Raw genomic sequence first — 26,688 nt, forward strand, 5'->3', positions numbered from 1 at the left:
TTCCTTTGTCTGAGAGTGCAATCTTGTTTACATTTTGCATGCTGAGAAAGAACTAGATCCAAAACTGCGTGGCTGCTTTGCAAGCCACTGAGCAATTCATTGGGATTCAGCAAACCTTAATTCCCTTATCTCGATCTGGTACCCCTTGGCTATAGGTGGCAAGCTAGTGACAGGCAATCTGTGGTAGAAATATAAATATAAATATATATTTATATAAATTTTTATATAAATATATATTTATATAAATTTATTTATATAAATTTATATAAATATAAAATGGTAGAAATATAACAATATTGTTACATTATAGATCGATTTCTGAAATAAATTTTATTCAAATAACCTGAATACTATTCTAAAACTTCACAAACACATTAGTTGATCTTTTACAAAAACTTGTGCTCCTAAGGCCTTTGTTTTAAGTGTTTTTTTTTTTTTTGGACCCAGCCTTTCAATTCAGTAGTTTATATAATATGTAAACCTATATATAATTGATTTATTGGAAATTAATACATATTGCAGTTGGTATCATTTCTTTGAACACCTGTTCCTAACTGTTCTCTTTACTTCCTATTCATGCATGCATTCATGAACGTATGAAAGTTTTGAGTTCCCACTATGTGCCAGGTATCATTAGACACGGGAATTAAAGAGGAAATGGAATGCAAGTTTAGTGAAATAACAGATGCATTGCCAAGTCCATTGTTTGCATCATTTAGTGCTCATAATACTATTTCAGATACAAGTATTACTATTTCACAGAAGAGAAAAATGAGGTTACCTAGCTAGCATTAGTCAGATGGGACAAGGAGGAAAGGCATTATATGTAGAAGCAACAGCAGCAAAAGTAAATGCTCAGGGGTGTAAAGGAGTTTGGCATGGCCAGGAGCAGCAGGCAGTATGGTATTGTTTGAGTGAAGCTGCAGTCAGGTGGGGACATGGAACCCTGTCTTGGAAACAGATGCCAGAAAGAGCTAAAGAGTAGGAACCATTTGTAGATAAGGAGAGCTGTCAAAAAGTTGTAAGTGGGGGCATGCCATGATTAGATTTACACTTCACAAAAATCACCCTGGTGCCAGTGTGATGTTACATTTGAGGGCTGCAGAGACTGCATGGTGTTTCAGGGGGTGAGGGAGAGAAGGAGAGAGAAGCTGGATGTTGGAAGATCACTTAGGAATCTGCTGCTATGGTCCCAGTGAAATCTTAAAGACTTAAACTAGGCAGTGGCTGGGGCTTTAGATAGGGGACTGATGGAGAGAGTTGGCAGATTGGGTGCATGAGTGGGGTGGTAGTAGGTGGTGAAGGGTTTGGTCAGGTCAAGATGAGTGGCTTGCTTCACTGAGTGGTTTGTCTTTTTCTTTGAGGAAGGAATGCAGGTTTGAGGTGGGGGAAAAGATGGAGTTAGTAGTGAATTTGTTGAATTCGAGTTCTTTATAAAACATTTAGGAGATGCTGTCTAGTAAACAGCAGGATATATATGATCTTTAAATCCTCTTTCATTTCTGTAGGTCTTTTATTTATGTACTATCTCTCTCCTATGACTAAAAATGGTTTGAGTCTAACATTTCCTACCTTTGTGTAGGACCAGCCATGTTTATTAGGTTTCTGCCCCTTGTTTAGATACAAAAGGAAATAAAGTTGTGAATCCATGCATACTCTTCTCTAATATGAAAAATCTATAAGCTTATTTTCTGAAGCATTGGTGAATGAATGGGTTAGTGATACAGCTTTTCAAGTACTGTTCACAGAATTCCCAGTTGAACAGTTAGGTAAAATGGAACCCTACATACCCCAAATCAAACGTATACTCATTGGGAGCTAATGCGTTTGCCCACTTCAGCTACCTCAAGGCATCACCATTATTGACAGACAGTTTAGCTTTCCATTTGTTGGTATTTGCCAAGGGAAGGCATTCTTATCCAGGTGGGAAATAGTCATAGTCATGGGAGCATTAAAGAAACAACAAAAACCTAAATCATACTGAAAACCTTTATTTTGTTATGAAAATTTCTTTTCTACCTCTGTGCGTATAACTTAAACTATTTATAGTGATACTTTTTTCCCTTACACTTGATTTTAAGAAAGGGGTCAAAGGTAATGGTCAAAGGCCAATTTGAATTTAAGTCTTTGAATTTAACTTTCACTTTTTTTTATTGTTAAATGTGTATTTATTTATTGAGAGAGAGAGTGCTTGCACATGTGTACATAGGGGAGGGGAAGAGAGAGGGAGAAAGAGAATCCCAAGCAGGCTCTGTGCCGTCAGTTGGACACTTAACAACTGAGCCACCCAGGCACCCTGAACTTTCACCTTTTTTGATGGAATTGGAGCAAGGCTTAGAATTAGAGCTTGAGATTTTGTTTCTGACCCCCGATTGTGTTTGTACCTCTTGGAGGTTCTAGTTTGTTTGTTTGTTTTTTTTTTTTTTTCTTCTGATATTTACTTTACTTTGCACTTTAGATCCGAATCATGTCTGTCATACTGGTTTTTCCCTTTTTTCTTGCTCATCTCATTTCTTTCTTGGTACGGTGATTTTTAATTTTTTTCTTTGCTCATCAGTGGGACCCATTATCATAGGAAATATTAATGGGCCTGTACAGTGTCCATCAGATAAGGCCTGAACTGCTCTGACTGGGGAGTGAAGGCAGAGTTCTGCCATTTGACTTTCCTTTTCCCCAACATTCTTGGCGGCCTCCAGGGGCTTTTCGTGAAACCTAAGCCTCAGAAGAAATATACTTAAAAATTACTATACAGCTGCTTAGCAGTTGCTCGGTTATAGTGGTGTGCTTCATGGTTTCTTGCTTCCTAATTAGTATTAATGTGGAATGTTGGGTAAGGTGTTTGATTAAGTATTGATAACCCTGAACTGGAAGACAGATTTAAAGAGGGCTTTTAAGTTTTCTTCTGTGCCTTCAGAAAAGCTTCAGTTTAAAATGTTCCAGACAGGTGAATGTTTTCTCATCCTTAAGTTTGAAGTTCTTTCTTTCTTTCTTTTTTTTTTTTTAAACGCTTATTTATTTTGACAGACAGAAAGAGTGTGAGTGGAGGAGGGGCAGAGACAGAAGGAGACACAGAATCTGAAGCAGGGTCCTGGTCTGAGCTGTCAGCACAGAGCCTAGTGTGGGGCTCGAATCCATGAACCGTGAGATTATGACCTGAGCTGAAATCGGATGCCCAACCGACTAAGCGCCCAGGCGCCCCTAAATTTGAAGTTATTTCTGTGTTGTTTTCCTGTTTCTTTAAATTCTATCTAGAAAAGCAACCCTTCACTTGTGTTTAGGTTTAATTGTATTCATTTTATTTTGGCATGCCTAGTCTTTGAAGGTAAAGAACTTATTCATTTAGAATAAATGCACAAAAAAGCCAACAAAATTATAGAGCTAGAAGAGTGGATAATTTTGAAGGTGAGAGTTAAAAGAGGGAATTATATGTGTTGGCCACGTATCATCTGAGGATATATAATTTCCTTGATCAGGCACTGGTGGCTGGGAGTGAAGGTAATTGAGCACAAGCTGGGGAATGGGTGAAGGGAACAGTACTTACTTATAGTTGGAGTTAACCTGGGTAAGGTATAAATGTTTAACTGGAGGCCAGTGGGTACTAATGGGAAGAAGGAGAAGCCCTCTGATATGAGTCATGGAAAGTCACATTTGCTCAGGATAGACATTTTTGTGTGGGCAGGGATAGAGTTTGGACAGGATGTCCAAGCAGCGTTTCTGCCCTTGTGACTCATGTCTGACTCACATCTGGTCCGTTACTACCACTACGTGGCTTTGGCTAGCTTTGACAATGACTCGGATCATGTGGAATGTAGCACGTGTTTCCCAATTTCTAGAAAGCTCTCAAAAATACAACCAGCAGTTATTTCTTTATAGTTAGTAGCTGAGATTCTGAGGGTACTCCTCTTCCTTCCATCTTTCACCTCATTTCCTTCAGTCTCAGGGGTCAGATGTATTTTTAAGGCAAATCTCTTTTGTCTCCCCTGTTCTTAACCTATCTACTAGTAACTTCATAGCCTATAAATTGGATAAAATATTATTTAGATGTTTATTTATTTTGAGAGAGAGACAGAGAGACAGAGAATGAGAATGTGAATGAGGGAGGGGCAGAGAGAAAGGGAGACCAAGAATCCCAAGCAGGCTCCACACCGTCAGCACAGAGCCAGATGTGGGGCTCGAACTCAAACTGTGAGATCATGACCGGAGCTGAAATCAGGAGTCAGATGCTTAAGCAACTGAGCCACCCAGGTGATCAGTATTTTTTTTAAAGTGAGTATTTAAAAGCTTGTTTAACAGTATGGAGATTTCTCCAAAAATTAAAAATAGAAATACCCTATGACCTAGCAATTGCACTACTAGGTATTTATCCAAGGTATACAGGTGTGCTGTTTCGAAGGGGCACATGCACCTCAATGTTTATAACAGCACTATCAACAATAGCCAAAGTATGGAAAGAGCCCAAATGTCCATCGATGGATGAATGGATAAGGAAGATGTGGTATGTATATACAATGGAGTATTACTCAGCAATCAAAAAGAATGAAATCTTGCCATTTGCAACTACATGGATGGAACTAGAGGGTATTATGCTAAGTGAAATTAGTCAGAGAAAGACAAATATCATATGACTTCACTCATATGAGGACTTTAAGATACAAAACAGGTGAACATAAGGGAAGGGAAGCAAAAATAATATAAAAACAGGGATGGGGGAAAAACATAAAAGACTTCTAAATATGGAGAACAAACAGTTACTGGAGAGGTTGTGGGAGGGGGGATGGGCTAAATGAGTAAGGGGCATTAAGGAATCTACTTCTGAAATCATTGTTGCACTATATGCTAACTTGGTTGTAAAATAAAAAAAATAAATAAAACATGAAAAAAATATAAAAGCATGTTTAAAAAAACCCCATCATTTGTAAAATTGGAGTTCATGGAGATGCTTTGCCTTACAATTCACTTTTCAGTGTTCTCCAATCAGGCTCTTACTGACACCAAAGACCTCCTCATTACTAAGTCCAGGGAACCCTTTTCAGTCGCACCACCCGTTTGACTTCCCTGTGGTATTGGACACTGCCTTTTCTTCCTTTCCTCCTAGTACATTTTTCTCATTTGTCTTCTCCATGCCATCACCCTCTTTGGAGATTTTCTTTTTGTCTTTGGGAGGCTAGGCAGCTTCATGATTAGTAGCCCCCAGTCCCATGGCCTGTATTCAAGTACCAGCTCTGGTACTTGCTTCCTGGTCCCTTGGTTGATTCTTTAAGCCTTTCTAAGGTAAAATGAAGTTTCAGTGAGATGATCCGTGTGAAGCTCTGAGCACTGTGCTTGACCCGTTGCTACACTCAGCAGATACTAGCTGCCATTGTGATTGTAGGTGACCTTCCCTTCTCTGCCAGCCCTCCTTTCCACCCCACTAATATTGCTTCTGTGATAGCCTTCTCACACAGCTCCAGTTACCACCAGTGTGCCCTGGTAACTGACAAAGCCTGTTTCTTTTCCAGTATGCCTACTGGGGAGAAATGTAAAACCAGTGATCCTATTCCCCATCCAAGAAAGGAATCATTGCAATTGGTTCCCTTCAGCCTTGATCCTGTTCTGTGTCCACTGCTCCTTCTCATGTCTTTTTCCTTTACATTTCCACTGCTCCTTACTTCGATCAGGTCTTATCTTCTTCCTGTGTTAGTTGTTTTTAAAATAGTGTCCCTATCTCCACTCTCTCACAGTCCATTCTGTTGTTTCCACTGCGGTCCCAGTAATATTACTGTGCAGAATTGATGTTGTTCTTCCCCATGTAGATGTCCTCTGTGATCCTCTATGACTTCCCCTTGCCTATAGGATGAAGTCTGCACTTATTACAGTGGCTTTCCAGCTCCTCACCCCCCACCAAGACCTTCCCCTCATTTGTTTATCTATGTAAACACTTCTTGTTGCAGTCTGTTCAAACTCAACCCTGTGTCCAAAGCACCAGATTTTTTCATTCTTTCATGTTTTCATGCATGCTGGACTACACCTCCCTGTACTTCTCTACTTTCCTGAACCTGCCTTGGAAAATCACAGGCAACTTTCAAGACATTTTTTTGGAAAGTTTTTCTGATTTCTTTGCATCCTTCCCAGCTCAGTCCCTCCTTTATGTGTATATGTACCCTGATGAAACCTGTGTGTGTGTGTGTGTGTGTACTCAACTGCACTTGTTAATTATGTACCTTTCATTTCCTTTTGATTTTAGAGATCATCACTTTTTCCTAGTGATTAGTACAATACTTGGCATGTGGAAAGCATTCAAAGAATGGTTATCGAGTGAATGAATAAACAGACTGGTGAACTAAGTCATCTGTATATCCTAAGTTCTCACCATTGAGAGAACCTGTGGTATTTATTAATTTTTTATGATGATATATTGATGGTGTTTTCATAATCAATTTGAAGTGGTCCCACTAAACAGAGGGAGACTGCAGTTTGACCTGAGAGATATGGCTTTCCCAATCCATGCCAGTTTTGAAGGACCATTTTCTCAAATCTTGATTAATTTCTCTCTCAACCTATTGCTCCTTCTAATTATGTTGAACCATTTGAAATTGTCAGAAATTTTTTTCCTTGTAGGTGATTGTGCTTCCATGCATTCATAATAAAACACGCATGATTATAAACCAGACAAGTATTCTCAACCCCTTCCCCCTTATAACTGATTTTTCCTCAGTTTTAGATAGAACCTTAATAGGAGTTTTGAAGGACTTAAAAAACATTTATTAGTAAAAGTAAATGGTGGCATCCTCCTTTCATCAGAACATAAAAATCTATGACTGAGTATTCATAAAGCCTTCTGATTGTAAAGAACTAGTGCTATTACAAATTTTGAGGGGAAAATACTAAAACATTTTGATGATTAAAAGCACTACACATATGACAAAGTAAGTATAATGGGAAACCTTTTGAAGAATGTCTTCCAGTATACTTTATATATAAAGCTATAAATTTAAAGATTTGGCATATGAATTACCAAACATCTTTTCAGGCTTTACCAGGTTGTCTTAAAATCCCTAAGTAAATATAAAGAAACAGGACTAGGTTTAAAATTATGCAGTAAGAACATTGCTTGGAGTTGAGTGTCTAGGTTAGGACATCAAGTTTTAATGCAGGTTTAGCATGCTTCTCAAACAAAGTGGCAAGAGACTTAACGGAAGGAATCCTGCAAGGAAGTGCCCTCTGAGAATCAAGCGGTATCACTGGGGCTTGATCACTGGGGGCGATGCCCCTGGGAGGAGAGCCTTGGGAGCCAGACTTCCCATTAATGGTATTGCAGATGGGCCGGGATAGCTCATGTACTGAATTGGTCCTGCTAATCCAAACTGGAAGTGGTCCTCTTCCCATTTCAAATGGGGTTATCAAACGGAAATTTATTTAAAGACTGAGCATGATATAGAGCAATGGCTTGCTCTGTGTGTCATTTGCTTTGTCATATTAGTCATGCCATGAATAATATCACTGTGTTTCCTGTCTCAGGTTAAGGGCACTGTGACTCCCTTCCCTGGATTTGATGAGCGGGCTGATGCAGAAACTCTTCGGAAGGCCATGAAAGGCCTGGGTAAATTCAACCTTTCTTTTGTTCTTAAAAAAAAACATGACATTTGTTTTTCCAAACAAAAAGTCGCTGATTTACAATAAGATTAATTTTAGAATATTTTTATCTGAAATGTGTAGAAAGAGAAAAGATAGGTGAAAGTAACAAAATAGTATGACTGATATACAATATAATCCATCTCTAGAACTGAACAGAAAGTTAAGTCCAGCCCCTTTGTTTTTCAACTTTTCAGGTTTACCTGGAAGGCAGCTGATTGAGTAGATAAACAGATATTCCTGAGAGTGGTCAGCTCCGCAGGTCTTTGTTTGCTTTGCCCAATCAGCTGTCTGGTTCTGCAGGCTTCTTGCATTCAATTGTCTTCTCTTTCCCTGGACCCTTCTCTAGCTACGTGTAATAAACCTCTCATCTCGAGGATTTCTAGACAGAATTCATCCACCGTCCTCAGCCTCCTTCTGCGCTAGTGTCTGTGTGTGGGGATCTGCCTTCTCCACACTTGGCTTTGACCCCATCACTTCCCATGCTGAACATCTTGTGAGATTTCCTGTCGTAGCAGGATTAGTGTTAGTTTTCTGGCTGTGCAAGGCCTTCCTTAGTATCCCAGCGCACTTTGTCGGACTCAGCTCACATTAGCACTCCTTGTATTATCTGCTATTTGTGAAAGCCCTATGTTCCTACTGCTGAGCTTTTCCGTCATCCTAAAAGCCTATCCTCCTTCCTTACATCACTGCCTGACAAAACCCTTCAAGACTCTTTAGGGGGTCACCTTCTCCATGAAGCTTTTCCCAAACCTCCTTCCACCTGTCGACTATGAGAACCTCCTTTGAAACCCCATTTAACATCTAGACCTCTCCTGAGGCATTTGTTACATTCTGCCTTAGCTCAAGGTTGTCTCTGCGTTTTCTTTTTTCTTTTTACCCTAAATTAGAACTTGAAACCAGGATCTATTTTCCTCCCCTCTTAATCTCCTGTAACACCCAACAATTGTGCCTTGCGAATAGCCATTATTTGAGTAACTATCTGTTGCAAGAAAACTCAATGCACTAAGTTTTTAACAACTCAGGAGTATTTCCTACTTCACAAAAATGCGTCAAGAATAGGGGGTAGTTTATATTGAAAATATAACATGTTATAAATTATACATTTTATAGTTTAATAAATTATTTAATAAAATCTGTTTTTTGAGGTAAGGAAGTGACGGGGGGGGGGAGCGGTCACAAAGGTTATTGAGACAGTGGGTATGTGGGAGCCAAGATATAATTTTTGAACATAAATTGCAGGCACCGATGAGGAGAGCATCTTGACTCTGTTGACATCCCGAAGCAATGCTCAACGTCAGGAAATCGCCACAGCTTTTAAAACTCTGTTTGGCAGGGTAAGACTGCACTTCATCCTAAGTTAGAATGTAGAGCCCCTCTATGATTTTCAGACTAGTTTGAACTCTATTAGTATTCTTTTGTTAACATCATTTTGTTATTCTGACTTTACTATTCCCTTTTTTTTTTTTAGTTTCTTAATATCAGCTGTTGGTTTACAGTGCTCACCCAACTTATCCTCATAACTGTTTTTCCTTGCTTGATGCAAGGCAAGTGCCCCACGATCCCAAGGTGATAGCTGCCTCTATCCTTCTCTGCTTCCCCCCTGAGGACTGTCTTATTATCTAGTTTCTAGGTGTGAACCTGTATTACAGTGTTTTGTTGTGACACGGTCACAGTCTCAGTTCCCTTTTGGAGTGGTATCTTAATAAACGAGCTTCTAACTCATTGATTTAAATGCTCTTATTTGATTAACAATTTAACATAAAAATCACATTTGTTATTTAAATGAATTATTGCCTATTTAAACACAGTTCTGTTATTCTGCAAATTTGTGTTCATCATTTCATTGCAAAATAAATGCAAAGCACACACACAAAAAGTATTCTAAATATAATTTCTAGTTGCCTGTGTGCTGACACTGAAATGGGTAGGGACTACTGCTTTTGTTTTCATCATTATATACACAGTTTCTCCATAGTAGCAGCTGTCTCTCAGTGGTCAGGAGCATAATTGTAAACATAATTCCTTAGGTATTAAAATATTATTTGATACTGAGAGAAAAAATTGTTTTGTATAGTTATGATAAGCCAGATTTTGTCATTTGTAAAAATGCATTTATGATTTTATTTTGGGGAAATGGTTTTTAAAGATACACATTTCTCAGAACATTTTAAAAATATCTCTAACCTACTTTTTAAGAGTTTTCATTTTTTAACTATTGATGTTAAGAAAAACATCTCATAAGAACAAATGCCTTGATACAGAAGTGGCTTTGCTTTAGCATAAGCTTTAGGTCAGAGGTCAAAGGTGCATATTCAAAACTATGGGGATTTGTTTAACTCATGCCTTTTTCTACTTGGAGATGGCAATATAAACAATTCATTACAGCAAAGGGCTACGTTTTATATTTAAGAAGAATCTCCTTAAAATTTCTGCCTGTTTAGCACATTTGTATTTTCTGTGACTTAGGATCTTCTGGATGACCTGAAATCAGAACTGACTGGAAAATTTGAAAAATTAATCGTGGCTCTGATGAAACCCTCTCGGCTTTATGATGCCTATGAACTAAAGCATGCTCTTAAGGTAAAACGTTTACTGAGAGGGACATTCCTGTCATGAATAATATTATTTTGTGTTGGTAATTACATTTATAATTTTTTGAGTTATTTCTGTGAGGGTTTCTTGGGGGACAAAATTGTGTAGGAGGCAATAAGAAGAAAAGGAGGGAGAAAATTACAAGTGCATCATTTAATCTTTTTGTATAGTTAACTCAGTAGTAGTGGTTATTTAAAATTTTAATATTTTTGTAGCTGTTTATATTTTCATGCCTGTTTTCTGATTTTGAGATGTGTTTTAAAAATTCCTGATTATGAAATAACAATGTTGTTAATGATTTTAGGTTAAAAAAAATAAAGCTACAGAGCAAATTTTCATATAGGAAAGATTTTCTAATACCCTTTCCTTCTTTCCTGTAGTACTTCTAAATACTAAAATAGGATAATACTAAAATAGTGGCTGGTAAACTTGTTATAATTTCATTGTAGCAAATAACTAAATGTGTATTCCCTTGACTGATGTTTGGAATATTGTATAAATACGATTACATTAAAACCTTTGTTTAGATCTTTGGGGCAGGAAATAGTACAATTGGTAGTAGGTTTTGAATGGGCAAAGTGAGATTTAACAACAAGGAGATAATGTAGCACAGGGATTCTTACTTATGGAGTGGAAGAAAGAGGGGGCTTATGAAGTTAGGAGGCTTTCTGTGCTTTATCTCTTTGTTTTTCTTTTGGAATAAACAAAATCTCAAGTTATTGAAAAAGGGACTTTTTGCAGAGTACTTCTGAAATCTCAGCAGTAATTGAAATTCTGCAAGAGCATAAACGTAGATTTTTCAGTGCTTGGTTTTTGGGAAAGAAACAGATATAAAGAGAGTAAGACTTAAATATGTTATCTTTTAAAATTAAGTTCAGCTCTATTGTTGCCTGTATCTTCTAATTTAGATATGACTTTTATAATCAGAAAAAGGAAAACCAACTAAAATTAGAGTTGACTTTTGAACAACACAGGTTTGAACTGTGTATACATTGATTTGTTATAGTACAGTATGGCTAATGCATTTTCTCTGCCTTATGATTTTTCTTAATAACATTTCTTTTCTCTAGCTTACTTTATTGTAATAATATAATATATAATACATATAGCATACCGAATATGTGCTAATTGACTCTATGTTATCAGCAAGGTTTCCAGTGAACAGTAGGCTACTAAGTTACGTTTTTGGAGAGTCAAAAGTTATACACAGATTTTTGACTTGGGGGTGGGGTCATTGCCCCTAGCCCCCACATTGTTCAAAGGTCAACTGTATTTTCCTAAAATCCAGAAAGCACATTTTAATTCTTTTGTACTGATCTAGTTCCTAATAACTAAGCAATGCTACATTTATTATTTCCTTTTGTACAGAATTTCCCTTTGGAAATTCCACTGAGAATTTAATTTGAGGTAGAGGGTTTATGTTTTGAGGTACAGATTGTTTAAGTATCACTGCTCCTCCTTGTAAATTTATGTAGAGTTTTCATTTTTACTATTTTAGTCTTTTTAATTTCATGTTCATCCGCATGTGCTTTTAAACTATTTGGAGTGAAACTGATACGATTATGAGTTTGTAGAATCTGTTACATGTCATATATCACACACACACATGCAATAACCATTGTTTTTCATTAGACCAAAAAGGAAAAACATGTCTTTGGAGAAAAAATTAATTTGAAATTTTTTCTTTCTATAACTAATAGAACTTGTATACAGAGAAGTGAATATGATATTGGATAGTTTATATGTTATATTTATGTAATTATGCAATTTGGGTAACATCTATTCTAGAAAATAAATTTCTTTCATCTTATTAACATATTTTCTCTATTAAAAATAAATTTCCAAACAGGGAGCTGGGACAAATGAAAAGGTACTGACAGAAATTATTGCTTCGAGGACACCTGAAGAACTGAGAGCCATAAAACAAGTCTATGAAGAAGGTAAGTGTTTTGAATGTTATTTCCTCTTCATCTCCACTGTCATTTTTTCACTTTTCTAAAGTGAGCACAGTTCTTCACAATTACAGGAGGCAGGCCATACATGATTGCTAGAGGAATGGGTGCGTGAATGAATGACTGAGCAACAATTCAAGATAGTTTTCTTCTTCAGTGAAGAAAAGACTGCTTTTTACTATACCTGTATTTGTTTTGGTACTTAGGAGAATCTTCTGACGAAGATGGAAGTTTACTTTTACTTTGAACTTGCAACTAGCGTAGAGACCTACAGTTTGCTTTTCTTTTACATTAACTTCAGGGTGGGTTTGCTTCCTGGAGAAAATTAGTTTTAAGTTACTAGAAGTTAAGAGTTCTCTAAAAGGCCCTTTTGGAATTTTGGAAAAGAAACTATGTCCAAATTGGAATTGATGAAAATGTTTGAGTAAACGTGTCATTTTAGCTAATGGTAATGCTTGAATACTCTGCATTTTAATTTTTTGCCTTGGTGTACCTTACTTTTTGTGTGTGAAAAAATAATCTGTATTTCAATCTGAATGTGAATGGAACCAAGAAAATGAAATAAAAAGTGAAGGTAGAGTGTTCTTTTCTCATCTCCTCAAAGTTTCTGTATCAGACTCTTTGTCCTGACTGAGCAGGAGCAGACTATCCAGATGGTCAGCCTAGTCAACAGACCAACAAGATGAATGCCTTCAGCTACGAAAATGGGTCCCTATCTTGGAATTAGTTTATTAATCTTGGAAATTATGTTGTAACTCAACAAGTCAGAACAGTGTGAAATTTATAGCAACTGAGTAGTTACCTATTCAGTGCTGGATATTTCTTTCCTGCTTCTCTTTTTACAGTTGGATAGGTCCCAACCACTAAGGCAGAGGGGATACATGTATCTTAACAGCAGAAAATCACATTTGAGGGTTTTTTTTTTTTAATGTTTTATTATTTATTTTTGAGAGAGACAGAGTGAGCAGAGGAGGGGCAGAGAGAGAGGGAGACACAGAATCTGAAGCAGGCTCCAGGCTCTGAGCTGTTGGCACAGAGCCTGTCGCAGGGCTTGAACTCACAGCTGTGAGATCATGACCTGAGCTGAAGTCAGATGCTTAACTGACTGAGCCACCCAAGCACCCCTAGAGCTTTTAGACCTTTAGAAATAGTGCCAAGCTTTTAACGTTTGTCTGCTTTCAGATAATGATTAAGTATTTAAGTGTCTTTGAGCTGCCTTCAATAGCAGCTGTTTGAAAGTTAGTGAAAAGGGCTTGTAGACTTTTGTAGATACCAGTTCTCCTCTTTACTATGGCATTATGTTAAATAACTGGAAATAGAGGCAGGAAGGGGCATGTTTTAAAATATCACTGCTATTAACTTTATTTGTTATAGAGGAAAAATATCTTATTAGGGGAAAGAATGGCCATGCCAGAAGAAAAAAAAAAACAAACTCAGAATTTTAGATTATAGAAGAGCTTCTTTGGAAACTAATTATGTAAAACATTTAAAAGAAAGCAATACAAAGTTTAAAATTATGATCAGTTGTGTTTTGGAGGCTTTCCTGTACCATCGCTTGTCTACATAACTGCATTGGTTGAGAGCATTTCTAAATGGCTGAGTCATGGATTTTAGCTTGAATCGAGAACTTTTGGGAGACTTTAATTTGTTTTCTACCAGCCACTCCTAAAGCATTTGCCTTTAGTCTTTAGAGCACTCAGAGGTGGAGTAGAGAACATTTATACTAATCAAGTATTTCTTTCTTTATGTCTCTTCTATTTGATTAATGGGGCAGGATATCTTTTTTTAGTTGAAAGAAGCTATAAATAAGTATGAAATAATTCTGTTGCAGAATATGGCTCAAGCCTGGAAGATGACGTGGTTGGGGATACATCAGGGTACTACCAGAGGATGTTGGTGGTTCTCCTTCAGGTATTGGGTGGAGAATATTTTACAGTTTGATTAAAAAATCTGAAGCTGGACTGGTCTGAATCTAGTTAAATAGATTTCTAGTACTTGCTTGCCTGTGTTTGTGTTTCACAATATCTGATCTAAACTTTTAATAGCTAGCTAACTTACAGGTTTGTTTGTTTGTTTGCTTTTTTAAGTTATCACTATTCTCTTTCATTCATAGGATTTAAAATCAAGAGGGTCAAATTGGTTTTAGACACTGCTGTGTGATGAGTGAAATATTGTAAATTGCTATCTTAAAATCATATTATTCCTAAGAGAAGGAGCTTTGTGTGCACAACCATCAGGTGGAATCAATTTGCCTTTTGAATAAAAATGCTCATGTAATTCAGTAATGTGGTATTATCTCTTAAAGGCTAATAGAGACCCTGATGCTAGAATTGATGAAGCACAAGTTGAACAAGATGCTCAGGTGAGATGTGATATGTGGTGACTTTATAATGGCATATAAATGAAAAAAGAATCCATGCTAATGGAAAATCATAATATATATTGTGATAGCATCTAAAATAATCTTATTTATGGGCCCTATATAAATCATAAGACCCATGTAAGTATATTTCTCTGATTTTGATCTGGCCAGTAAAATATTTTGTCCCCAAACTGAAATGAAATAAAATGAATTACACATAGTGAATTTCACCTAGATATGGTATTTTTTGTGTGATTATGGAAATTCACAAAATAGATAATTTTACCAAAAAGCACAGGTATTATTGATTCCACTGCCAGTGAGGCAGTAGGTGTCTTGACAGGAGAGGATAAAAAAGAGAAAATAAGGTGTTTTAGTGATAAATGGTTTCTGAATACATAGATTACAAGTTATTGTAGTACTTGGGAATTCACCCACCTTTCTTTTGATAGAATTCTGAATAGGATTGTTGTCTTGTCAGCTGCTTTTTAGTGACTCCCAAATGAAATTCTATACTCAAATGGCTTTTAAACCCCAGTATAGTCTTACTGTGGTTAATAAGTAATCAAACAAACTGATGGCAACCTGAGGGGAGGTGAATGGGAGGGTGGGAGGATGGGTGAAATAGGTGAAGGGGATTAAAGAGTATACTTATCATGATGAGCACTGAGTAATATATAGGATTATTGAATCACTATATTGTACACCTGAAACTCATATAACACTGCATGATAACTATACTGGAATTAAAATAAAAAACTTTAAAAAAACATAAGTAATTAAATGTAGGAAATAGTGTTAGGAAATTTTTGAAACATGAGACTAGAAAACTGGAAATTGGTAATGAAAGAATTATTTGCATTCCTAGAATCATATACCATAGTCCTGTCTCTCTGGTCACATGTTTCAATATACAATTCTGATTGTTGGTCCTACACCACTGAAAAAGGAAGGGTCATATTCACTCCTCCAGTTGACTTCTCTATGAAACAACCATTGGATGTGTAATCTGACTTTGGTAATGGGAAAGAGAAGGCGTTAGTATTCTTTTGGGTGGGTTGATTTTGTAATGGCTATGGAATGTTAGCATCTTTTTGTCTAGCTGGAAACAGAAGGAAAGCAAATGATCATTTACTGAGGACTGTCTATGCAGTATTTGATGCTTCTCTTACTGTCTGTCCTCCATAAAATGCAAACCTATTGTGTCACAGCCCTATATAAAACATTAAAACTTCAGTGTATCCATTATCTTCAGAGTAAAGTTCAAGCCCTAAATATGGTTTATAAGCCTCTTTGTTATCCCTTGCTTTCTTATGCCTCCAGCCTCTCTTGCTTTCTTTCTCCACCTCCCCCTTCCTCCACCCATTCACCTGACTATTTCCTCTTCAGGAGTCAGTCTTCAGGTTAGCTACTTTTCAGATCTCCCTGCCTGACCCCTCCAAGTATATATCAGGTGCCCTTAGGAAAGACTGTAGAATCTCCAGCTTCCTGTCACAGTCCACCCAACTTATATCGAAGCTGCCTATTCACTTGTCTGCTTACCCAGGGCACTCTGAGCTGTCAGTTTGGTTTGTATCCTCTGGATCTAGCATTTAGTAGGCATTCAGTATATAACTGGTGAATGGATTAGTACATAATTGTGAAGTAGAGGGGATGATTTTCCTCTTATCCATAAGGAAACCGAGGCTCAGGGATTTGAGAATCAATCCCATGGTTCCCACTGACTAGTGGAGCTGGATTCATAACTTTGCCAGTCTAACCCTCAAGCTCTTTCTCTTTCAACTAGACAACAGTCTGTGTTTTTACCTGTTAGTTCCTCTCCCTTGATTCCTGTACCATGTAAAAGGTTTATTAAATATAGATTTGAAGCACAGGTCTAGCTTAACTCTGCATTCTTGAAGGAAGAAATTTGGCTCCTTGAGGAGAAAGCTCTAGTCATCCCTTCAAACCTGTACTCCTGACTGTTAGGAATGACCTTATTGCTTTCCAAGCATTAATTATTTGTGGGTTTTGTAGGAAACAATGTGATTCTCATACTCCTACTCTCAAGAGTAGGAGTGCTAGATGCTTTTTAGTGGTCACTGTGGAAGAAGCCAACTCTAGTAGTCTCAGATGAATGCAGTGAGTCTTACATCAGCAGTAGGCTGATTTCTCAGCATAGCTGGTGATGTAATGAGAGCATTGCTGCAGTGTGAGGCTAGGGAGTGGAAACAGTGCATTTTTACCTCAATTTCATTGATTTCTCTCCTCAGAGTACTCAGTGTATAGCATTGCTTCTTGAACTTTTAAGTGCATGTGAGTCACCTGGGGATGTCCTTAAAACAGCAGATTCTGATTCAGTAGGTCTGGGTGGAGCCTGGGATTCTGTATTCCTAACAAGCTCTCAGGTGATACCTCTGTGGTTCTGGGACCACATTTTGAGTACCGGGTCTATATAGGTGTCACTTAACTGCTGTGCAGAAGATATGACCATTCAGAACCCTGAAGGGGAAACTTTATACCTCCGAAAACTGTCTTATGAAGTTACTTTAAAATATCCCTGAAATAGAATCCAGGTTTTCTTTACACTTTCGGTGATTAGGAACAACATAGAACATGCTATACGGGCCATCAGTCTTTGATTCTATTTTTTTTTTTTTTAATTTATTTATTTTGAGACAGAGAGGGAGTATAAGCAGGGAGGGGCAGAGAGAGAAGAAGCGAGAGACAATCCCAAGCAGGCTCCATGCTGTCAGCACAGAACCTGATAGGGGGCTCAATCTCGTGAACCAGGAAATCATGACCTGAGCGAAAATTAAGGGTCCAATCCTTAACCACCTGACCTACCCAAGCACCCCAGTTTTTGATTCTTTGAAATGTATTATTATTAACTAATTCAGCCTGTTAAAAATAATTATCCTTTCATCCTTAGGAAACAGAACACACCTAATTCTTGTAGCAAGGGCAGCTGGACTGTTCTCACTAATGGGAATTTAAGATTTCTTAATTGAGAGTAAGCTGAGACAAAAAAAGGGCACTTGGCCCTTTTATAAGCTTTTGAATTTTTTCTCTACCGATACCTGGCACTAAGAGGATTCATTCTGTTTCAGGAATTTGATAAGTCACAGTGAGTCATTCACCTGGGAAATTAACATTTTTGTGGATAATCCACTTTACTCTCTTACATTTTTAATGCTTTAAACTGATTTTACCTCTTCCCCCCCCCCCCACCCCCCCCCCCCCCCCACTCTAAATTCTTGTTTCATGCTCATAGAGAAAAAGCTATGCTCTTAGGGGAAGGAGGGGGAAGAGAGGGGAAGGAGAAGGAATCAATGTTTACCGAGTATCTGCTTTTGATGACCTGATACTATTTGATGTAGTCATTATATAAGTTACATAATCTGCATTAACGCCTCTGTAGAAATATTATTCCTACTCTGTAGGTGAAAACACTGAGACTCAAGAAGAGATTAAGTAACTCATCTAAGATCTCACAGATAAGGACAAGGACCAAATCTTTTTGACTCTAAAACCTTTGCACTGAACCAGGGGTTATCAAACTGAGCTAAACTGTAAAGCCTACTCTGAGGGAAGAGGGGAGGATGAAAAGGTGTGAGGGTCCTTCATCCAGAGCAGCTCCGTGGATATTTGCCATCCTCATTTAGAAGAAAGGACTCTTAACATTCAAACAAGACAAAACCAAAACTTTAAAAAATCATTGTTCCAGGGCGCCTGGGTGGCTCAGTCAGTAGAGCGTCTGACTTCAGCTCAGGTCATGATCTCATGGCTCCTGAGTTCGAGCCCTGCGTTGGGCTCTAATGCTGACAGCTTGGAGCCTGGACCCCGCTTCGGATTCTGTGTCTCCCTCTCTCTCTCTCTGCCCCTTCTCTGCCTGTGCTCTCTCTCTCTCTTTCTCTCTCAAAAATAAATAAACATTAAAAAAACTTTTTTTAAAATCATTATTCCATGTGAAGATTATCATTACTGCATATGATTTACTCAGTAGTTTTAGAATATGTATTGATCTAAAACATAATTCTTTTAAGAAAATTAAGAGATTCTAGTTTTTTTTGTTTTTTTTTTTTTTTAATGTTACTTATTTTTGAGAGAGAGAGAGACAGAGTGTGAGAAGGGGAGGAGCAGAGACAGAAGGGCACACAGAATCCGAAACAGGCTCTAGGCTCTGGGTTGTCAGCACAGGGCCTGATGTGAGGCTCAAACTCACAAACTGTGAGATCATGACCTGAGCTGAAGTCGGACACTTTATCAACTGAGCCACCCAGGCATTCCAAGAGATTTTAAATAGCCATTTTGCAAATGATTTCCATACTACAGGCCTAACTCTGCCATACCTGCTAGAGAAAATTTCTAGAAATATGGAATAGTTGTTCAGAAAGGAGTACTTCAGTAATGCTTGCAGGATTGTGTAGAATGCACCCCCTCTTTTAGGTGTCAATGTGTATGTATATCTTATCTATGTGTAGAAAATGTAGAGGTAGTAACCGATATCTTTAGGATATTGGCATTCATGGTAATTTTTTTTATTTGTTTTTTTTTCTTTTGTTATATAAAATTTCTCAGTGAACATGTGTTATTTTTGTAATTAGGTTTAAAAGTTATTTTAAGACAGGTCTATAACACCATGATGTAGTTCTAAAATTTAGATACTTGCACAACTTTCGTTGTAACTCTTTTCAGTTCTGAAGAACATGCTCGCATGACCAGGATTGGTATTATTTATTTTTATCATTAAAATAAATCATTTTCAAAATTGAGTGTAAAGATGTGACTCATTTTTTAAAATTTCCTGGAAATATAACAAAAACTAGATCTATCTCACCATAATTTACATTTTTAAACACACTGATCAAAATTTCTACATCTAAACACGTGCTGTGATCTCATCACCTTCTGTCCTTATGTGATATGCCACTTGTGAGCGGAAAGGCAGCTGAAGGCTCAGCAAATTGCATTTGTCTTGGCTTAACAGGTATACTTACCTGGAAATGAATAAAAGGGTAGTATAGACATTTTAAAGATTGATGCATTGGGTTTTAATAAATTATCCACATCTCAGTAAGTGGGATCAGGTTTAATGATGATGTTTATATATAATTTAATTTTATTTTTTTTAGCAATTATATGAATACTAAAAACCATATAGTCTCCATTTAAGAAGTAAATCTGGACAAACTATTCAACAAGTATATGTTAATTGCCTGCTGTATGCCAAGTGTTGTGATCTACCCCCGACCTTTTAAAAAGTCATTGTGATCTTTTATTTTTATTTTATTTTTTAAATGTGCATTTGTTTATTTTTGAGAGAGAGAGAGAGAGAGAGGCAGAGAATCCCAAGCAGGCCCCATGCTTTCAGTGCAGAGCCCGACCTGGGGCTTGAACCCACGAATGCTGAGATCATGACCTGAGCTGAATTCAAGAGTCGGACACTTAACTGAATGAGCAACCCAGGCTCACCCCCCACCCCCATTGTGATCTTTTAGAAATGTGAAAGCTCTTTGTAGCTAGTTTTGGTTAAACTGCAGTTGAAAAGGGAAAATATGGAGTTTATTTTTTTATCATGTGTTCCTGAATAGCTGCTGAGTAAGCAAAACAGAAAATGTAGACCATTTAGCTTCTAGTTAAATTCTTTCCCAGTCTGTAAGTGGATGTGTCAAGAGTGAAGTGATCAGAAATTTCTGCCAACCACACCATTGCCCCTGAAAGACACAGCATGGTAGACATTTTGAGACCGTTTAACCTTGCCCCATTGTTGTGCTTTATTCCTTTGACTCACTAATCTGTGGCACAGTTCAGTGGCAAGCTCCAAAGTAGCTCCATACTCACCTCATTGAGTTTAGGAAACAGAAATGAAAAGTGTAAGATGGTGAATCGGGCACATTAACGTACAGGGAATAAAACACAGGTATGATTCAGAACCTGGAAATGAGAGGGAGGGACAATATACTAATTGAGGTTGAAATTTTCACAGGCTTTGTTTCAAGCTGGAGAACTGAAATGGGGGACAGATGAAGAAAAGTTTATCACCATCTTTGGAACACGAAGTGTGTCTCATTTGAGAAGGGGTGAGTGAAAAAAAAAATGTGTATGCTGCTGGTACTTTGGTTAATTTTGAAAGTACAGGAGCCAGTGTGCCAAAATATGTACTGTTTAACAGACACTTACTGAGTGAATCAGTTTTTGTATTTCTTCCTTTTGGTAGCCATGAGAAATCTCACAATTCTCTTCGTTGCTCTTGTGTTTACAGAACTAGAGATCCTTAGTTCCCCTTTGCAGTCAGAGGGTGAGGAGGGAGCTAGGCCTCTAGATTGTCACTCTTATTGTCACAAATCACTGAGCTGTGTGTGGTTCACTTCAGTATTTCCTCCTAAGTAGTGGGATGCATGACCTCATCTCTAGACATTCATCAGTTCTTGTGGTATCAAGTGGGAATGAGTTCAGTGGCCTTAGTAATCGGGGCTTTAAAAATTGGCTTTTCTGTAGGTAGCATTCCTTGGCTGATTTGGCAAGACCTGGGCTCTCTTTGTTTTTCTGCACCACTGTCCTTGGTATTTTGGGGTTTTCTTTCTCATGCTCTGTACCTCATTGTCACAGGATGGCTACTGAAGCTCCAAATTTATCAACCACTTTAATAGCAAGAAGAAAGGGACAAACCAATCATACCTGTTTATCACTTAAAACAAATTTTTTTTTTCAGTGTTTATTTTTTAGAGACAGAAAGCATGAGCAGAGCACGAGCAGGGGAGGGGCAGAGAGAGAGAGGACTGAGGATCTGAAGTGGGCTCTGCGCTGTCAGCACAGAGCCTGACGTGGGGCTCGAACTCATGAACCATGAGATCATGACCTGAGCTGAAGTTGGATGTTTCACCAACTGAGCCACCCAGGGGCCCCTGTTTATCACTTTTTAATAAGGAAAGAAAAATTTCTCAGAATCCTCTCCAGCAGATTTACCTTTGGGTCTCATTGGTTGTAACTAGTAAGTAGAGGCCAGGAAATCAGTGAACAAAGAACATTTATAATCCATTGTTGAGGGCTTGCCATATTGAGGCTCTACAACAAAGTCCAGGTTCTGTCAGCAAGGAAAAAGGGGAGATTTGTGTTCAGTAGGACAATACATGCTTAGAGTAAATACCTTCTTTCCTTGCAGAATGATCTTTACATGATTAAGAAATTATTTTTCTTTCTTATAGTGTTTGATAAATACATGACTATATCAGGATTCCAAATTGAGGAAACTATTGACCGAGAGACTTCTGGTAATTTGGAGCAACTACTCCTTGCTGTTGGTAGGTAGTTTTACAATGTATATAAAATTTATGGTGTTAAGAGCTAAAGCATTTATTCAATTGAAGGTGTATCTGAAAAGAACCACTTCTTTCTTTATGAAAAGAAGGTCTTATGATATTTGGGTGAAGCAAACTCCTCAATTTCCAATTCAAAGTCTGTTTTGATGTTGGAAATGAATTAATCTGGTTAGTTCATCTAATCCCATGGAAATACTGAAACAATTGTTTGAAAGTCATTTTGAAGCTGCATTAAATATATTACTATTTTATTATGAATCTGAAGTGTGAGCATTGTCTCAGAGGCTTTTAAATATTTCAGATTCTTGTGGAATTTTAGTATTCTTTTGAATACTGTCCTCACAACTTTGAGGCTGACCGAGATATTGGAATCTGAGTTAGAAAAAGTATCTTTTGTATGATGGAAGATATAATAATGGTTATTTTCAAATTAATTTAGAAATTGGTTTCAGCTAAATATTCAGAATGATCTAGAAACATTGAAGAACTGAGTTTGTATATACTCTCTAAATCCAGGGAGAATCTAGTTTGTGAGCTCCCAGTGGCCCTAGTTTTCATATGGGTTTGGAGTGAACCTGTCTGCTGTTTGTTCTGAGTATTTGGCATTGATCTCAAGTTCTGTGCTGTTGTCTGGAGAATAAGCTAATGACGTTCATGAACCACCACTAATAGTAGCCTTTGGTTTGACTTCCGCAGTTAATGAATTTTAAAAGAAAACTTTTAGACAGCCCCTTCATAATTACAATAGATTTGAAATAATGACATTTTTAGTTACTGGTGGCTGTTTTATTTAAGCGTTGGAAAAGAGAGAATAACTCCACCACCCCCAATTCATGGATTGTTATTTCTGTATATTAAGAAATTTTCATATGGATAGTTTCTGAAGTTGAGCCAACTGAGGTCTGAGCAGCCCTGAAACAGAGTAGATACATATATGTTCAGGGAAGATACTCTTTTTCTCTTATCCGTTAATCTGGGTGTTTCTACTGAATTGGGTAAGTCTCATGCTGCTCTATGTAAATCATGGATATTAAAGAATATGGAGAGAATACCTAGGTTAAGACTATAGAAAGATAGTCTAAGATTTGTCGAAGATTAGATAGAGTGGTTACCTTGTGTTATTTGCTTGAATGTGTTGGATTTAAAACTTCTAGGATGCCTGTATAATTTATTGAAGATGAAGAAAGTTGTGGGTAATAGCCCAGGCCACCCAAACTGTGATAGCAGAAAGGTACTCATAGAACAAAGGGGGGTTGAAAAATTCACGTGCCCTGTCCTACACACCTTTCTATGTAGAACTCAGAACTTTAAGTAAATCTCAACCCAGTTGCTAAGAAAATACTTGGTGAATAAGGAGATCAGATCAGCTTGCAAATGAGCATTTTTTTAGCCTATGTTACTTTTATATTTGTAAAGTAGAGCAATAAGCATGAAGCAACTTTTGGTTTTTAATTACTTAATTCTTTTCCTATCAGAATAGCATCTGACCATTGTATTTATTTTCTTAGTGAAATCTATTCGAAGCATACCTGCCTACCTTGCAGAAACCCTCTACTATGCTATGAAGGTAAGTGCATACCTGGAGTCTTCCATCTAATTAATTTATCTTTCTAGTTATCTTTGCATATTATTATGATTTAAATGATAGACTTTGGGTTTTTTTATTCCCCTTAAAACATGCTACCAAATTGTTTTACTTTATTGATTCATCCTAACTCAGGAGAGTTTGATGCCATATTTGACATTTTTAAACAATGTTCCTCTCTCTTTTTCCTTATTAAAGGGAGCTGGGACAGATGATCATACCCTCATCAGAGTCGTGGTGTCCAGGAGCGAGATTGATTTGTTTAACATTAGGAAGGAGTTCCGGAAGAATTTTGCCACCTCTCTTTATTCCATGATTAAGGTAGTAGAATCTTTCTTTAAATTATGTTCAGAAATCCAGAGCAGAACAATAGATAGCAGGTAAGACATGGATGAGAGAACCCAGTTCTTGCTTAAAGTTTACAATTTTAATCGTGTGATTAGAGCTATGACTTATGAAACCTGGCATAATGTTTCCTAAAGTCCAGATGATAGCTCCCAAGTGAAAGATTGGCTCTTGGTAAGGCTTGAGGCTTTTGGTGAGCCTAGCAGCATTATTTAGTAGTGGTGACAGATGACTCAACAAACCCAGCCCCTGCCCCTGATGATAAGGTGTTTGTTCTTTCTTTCTTTTATCAGTTCCAACTGTCTTTATTAGTTCCTCCTTCCTCCCATATCAGACTTTCCTTTCTTTATTGTCTGTTATCAGCTTGTCTGTGGTATTGGTTCATAGTTCAGGAAAGAACCAACCAGGTTATATCAGAAATAAGTAAAGAGCTTGGGTATTACTATCATTTTTGTCTCTTTAAAAGCAAGGGAGACTGTGGCCTAAATTTAAAGTTGGCTTAAGGCCTTTTGACTTTCTTTCCTTTCTCTCTTTTCACTCTCTCTTCTTTCTTTCTTTTAATAAAGGGGAAAGTGGGCCATATGCAAAGCAGAATCTCAACTGAGCAAGCTTTGAACTTTGTGTGTGTGTGTGTGTGTGTGTGTGTGTGTGTGTGTGTGTGTGTGTGTGTGTGTGTATGGTGTGGCTGGGTTGAAGGACACTGGAGAGTTCTTGTATGCACTCTGAGCTTGAAAGATTAATTTATCCTACATATCTGTATATGAGATAAGCAGAGGTAAAGCTTATCCTGCTCCTCTGTCTTTGAAGCAAAGACATAACAGCCACACAGTCCCAGGATTGCCTCCCTTAGCCAGACACAGAGTATATGATAGAAACTTAGAGGTTTAGAAACCTTGATTTGAATATCATTGTAAAATCTTCCTTGTTCTCTGTATTACTAACTGAAGAAGAGCGTACTTCATTGTCTTAGAGCTGTGCCTTTAAGGGGTGCAATTAGAAATTAAACATATGTTACATTGGTAGGAAACTCCTGGTATAACATTCCTGATGTGAAAGTCACATACACAGAGATTATCCACTTGAGAGAAAAGTCACATGAATAAAACTTTTTGCCAGACATTTAGTTTTTTATTTTCTGAGGCTTCTGTGACTCACAGAGCTTAACGGAGTACATTTGGGTTTCAGGGTGATACGTCTGGGGACTATAAGAAAGCCCTCTTGCTGCTGTGTGGGGGAGAAGATGACTGAGGTACCAGCTGGAAAGAGATTCCTGTGCCGTGCCTACCACCGCCGCCATGACTCCTTCACATCTCGCTGCACTTTCTGTATGCTGGTGCTTGACACATTGCCTTATTCATGCTAGTATGCTAATGACCAAAACATACATGTTGCAGAAGAAAAATAGTGGTGCTTCTTTCTGATATTCAGTTAAGATCTTTCTCTTTGTTTATTATAGTACTGAAGTGTACTTATGTTACTAAAGTCTAAAGTCTGTGTCATTTATACTTTCTTTTAAAAGATGAGATGCTTTTAGCCTTTTTAAAAAACTTCATTTATATTAAATTGATAACCGTATTTCCTTAATCGGAACTCTAGCCTTGAAATTATGAACTCCTGGAAGTGTTACTAATCAAGTTTGCTACTAAATTAAGCCTGGTTTCATTCAAAAGATTGCATTCAAAAGATTAATGAAAAATAAACATTTCCTTCCTCCTGAAGTATCTGTATGTGTTCAGAAAAATTTTTTAAAAATCATTTTTATTTGAGTATGGTTGGTACAATGTTACATTAGTTTCAGGTGTACAACATGGTGATTCAGCAACTCTACAGGTCATGCTGTGCTCACCACACATGTAGCTACTACTGTTAGCATAGAACGCTACTACAAAACCAATGATTATATTCCCTGTGCTGTGCCTTTTATTCCTATGACTTCTTCATTCCATCACTGGAAGTCTGTATCTCCCTCTCCCCTTCACCCATTTTGCCCATCCCTTTGTCCTTCTCCTTTCTGGTAACCATCAGTTTGTTCTCTGTACTTAAGGTCTGGTGCTGCTTTTTGTTTCTTTGTTTATTCATTTGTTTTTTAGATTCCACATATGAGTGAAATGATATGGTATTTGTCTTTCTCTCTCTGACTTGTTTCACTGAGCATAATACCATTAGCAATGATATCTTTTTCCAAGCTAGTCATTGGCAATGGTGTCACCTGACAGCTGAATTTGCAGTTGACTTTTGGGTGATAAACGTGAATTGCAGCTGCATCCCTCTGCATGTGGAACGAGAGAGAGGTTAAGGGGTCTCTGATTGATTTATAGCATATATAGCATCAATTAAGGTGATGCTTAGGATGCTAGTTGCTTAGTAGAAAAGCTATTTTAAAACAGCCTAAAAATTAAAATAAAATAAAACAACCTAAAAATTCAGAGCATACTTTTCTCTTTCCTATTATTAACTTGTTTTTCCTATTTTCATCTGCTACCTTCTTTGAGATAAAAAAGCAGGCAACATCTGTTAGAAAGAAGCAGTTTCTTTCTTTCTTATAATATTTACCTTTCAGTTTTCTGCTTTCAAACTGCTTCTTGAATTGGTGTCAGTTTCCTTTTTTGCACTGACACCCTTAGGTAAACATTTTTTAAAAGCATGTGATTGCTAATAAATAAGACATTTTTATAAGTGGACTGCTCTCCCTTTGGAAATTTTTAAGTAGTAATTTGTTCTTGTTATGACCTTGGCTGCTAATAAGAATAACCATGGAGCCTTAAAAATTATATGTACATATAACATTGCTTTTTTTTTTTTTCCATAAGCAATTCTGATGCAGAGCCAAGTTGAGAATCAATTGCCTACATATTTTTTTTCCAGTTTTATTCGGATATAATCAACATACATCACTGTGTAAGTTTAAAGTATACAGCATAATGAGTTGACTTACAT

General features: G+C 37.3%; 1 protein-coding gene across 1 annotated transcript in view; it reads left to right on the top strand.

The window, feature by feature from the left end:
* The window catches only part of ANXA5 (annexin A5), a 30,250-nt gene extending 4,781 nt beyond the window's left edge, over positions 1-25,469 (top strand). The window contains exons 3-13 of the mRNA XM_019418831.2: positions 7,498-7,579; positions 8,854-8,948; positions 10,081-10,194; positions 12,056-12,146; positions 13,990-14,069; positions 14,464-14,520; positions 20,489-20,582; positions 21,708-21,803; positions 23,330-23,388; positions 23,605-23,727; positions 24,937-25,469. Of these exons, the coding sequence (XP_019274376.1) occupies positions 7,498-7,579; positions 8,854-8,948; positions 10,081-10,194; positions 12,056-12,146; positions 13,990-14,069; positions 14,464-14,520; positions 20,489-20,582; positions 21,708-21,803; positions 23,330-23,388; positions 23,605-23,727; positions 24,937-24,999 (954 nt within the window). The 3' untranslated portion in view covers positions 25,000-25,469. The remainder of the gene's footprint in view (positions 1-7,497; positions 7,580-8,853; positions 8,949-10,080; positions 10,195-12,055; positions 12,147-13,989; positions 14,070-14,463; positions 14,521-20,488; positions 20,583-21,707; positions 21,804-23,329; positions 23,389-23,604; positions 23,728-24,936) is intronic.
* The last annotated feature ends 1,219 nt before the right edge of the window (positions 25,470-26,688 follow it).

The sequence above is a fragment of the Panthera pardus genome, unplaced genomic scaffold (genome assembly GCF_024362965.1).
Source record: "Panthera pardus isolate Hobbes unplaced genomic scaffold, ASM2436296v1 HiC_scaffold_13, whole genome shotgun sequence".
Classification (NCBI taxonomy): Eukaryota; Metazoa; Chordata; class Mammalia; order Carnivora; family Felidae; genus Panthera; species Panthera pardus.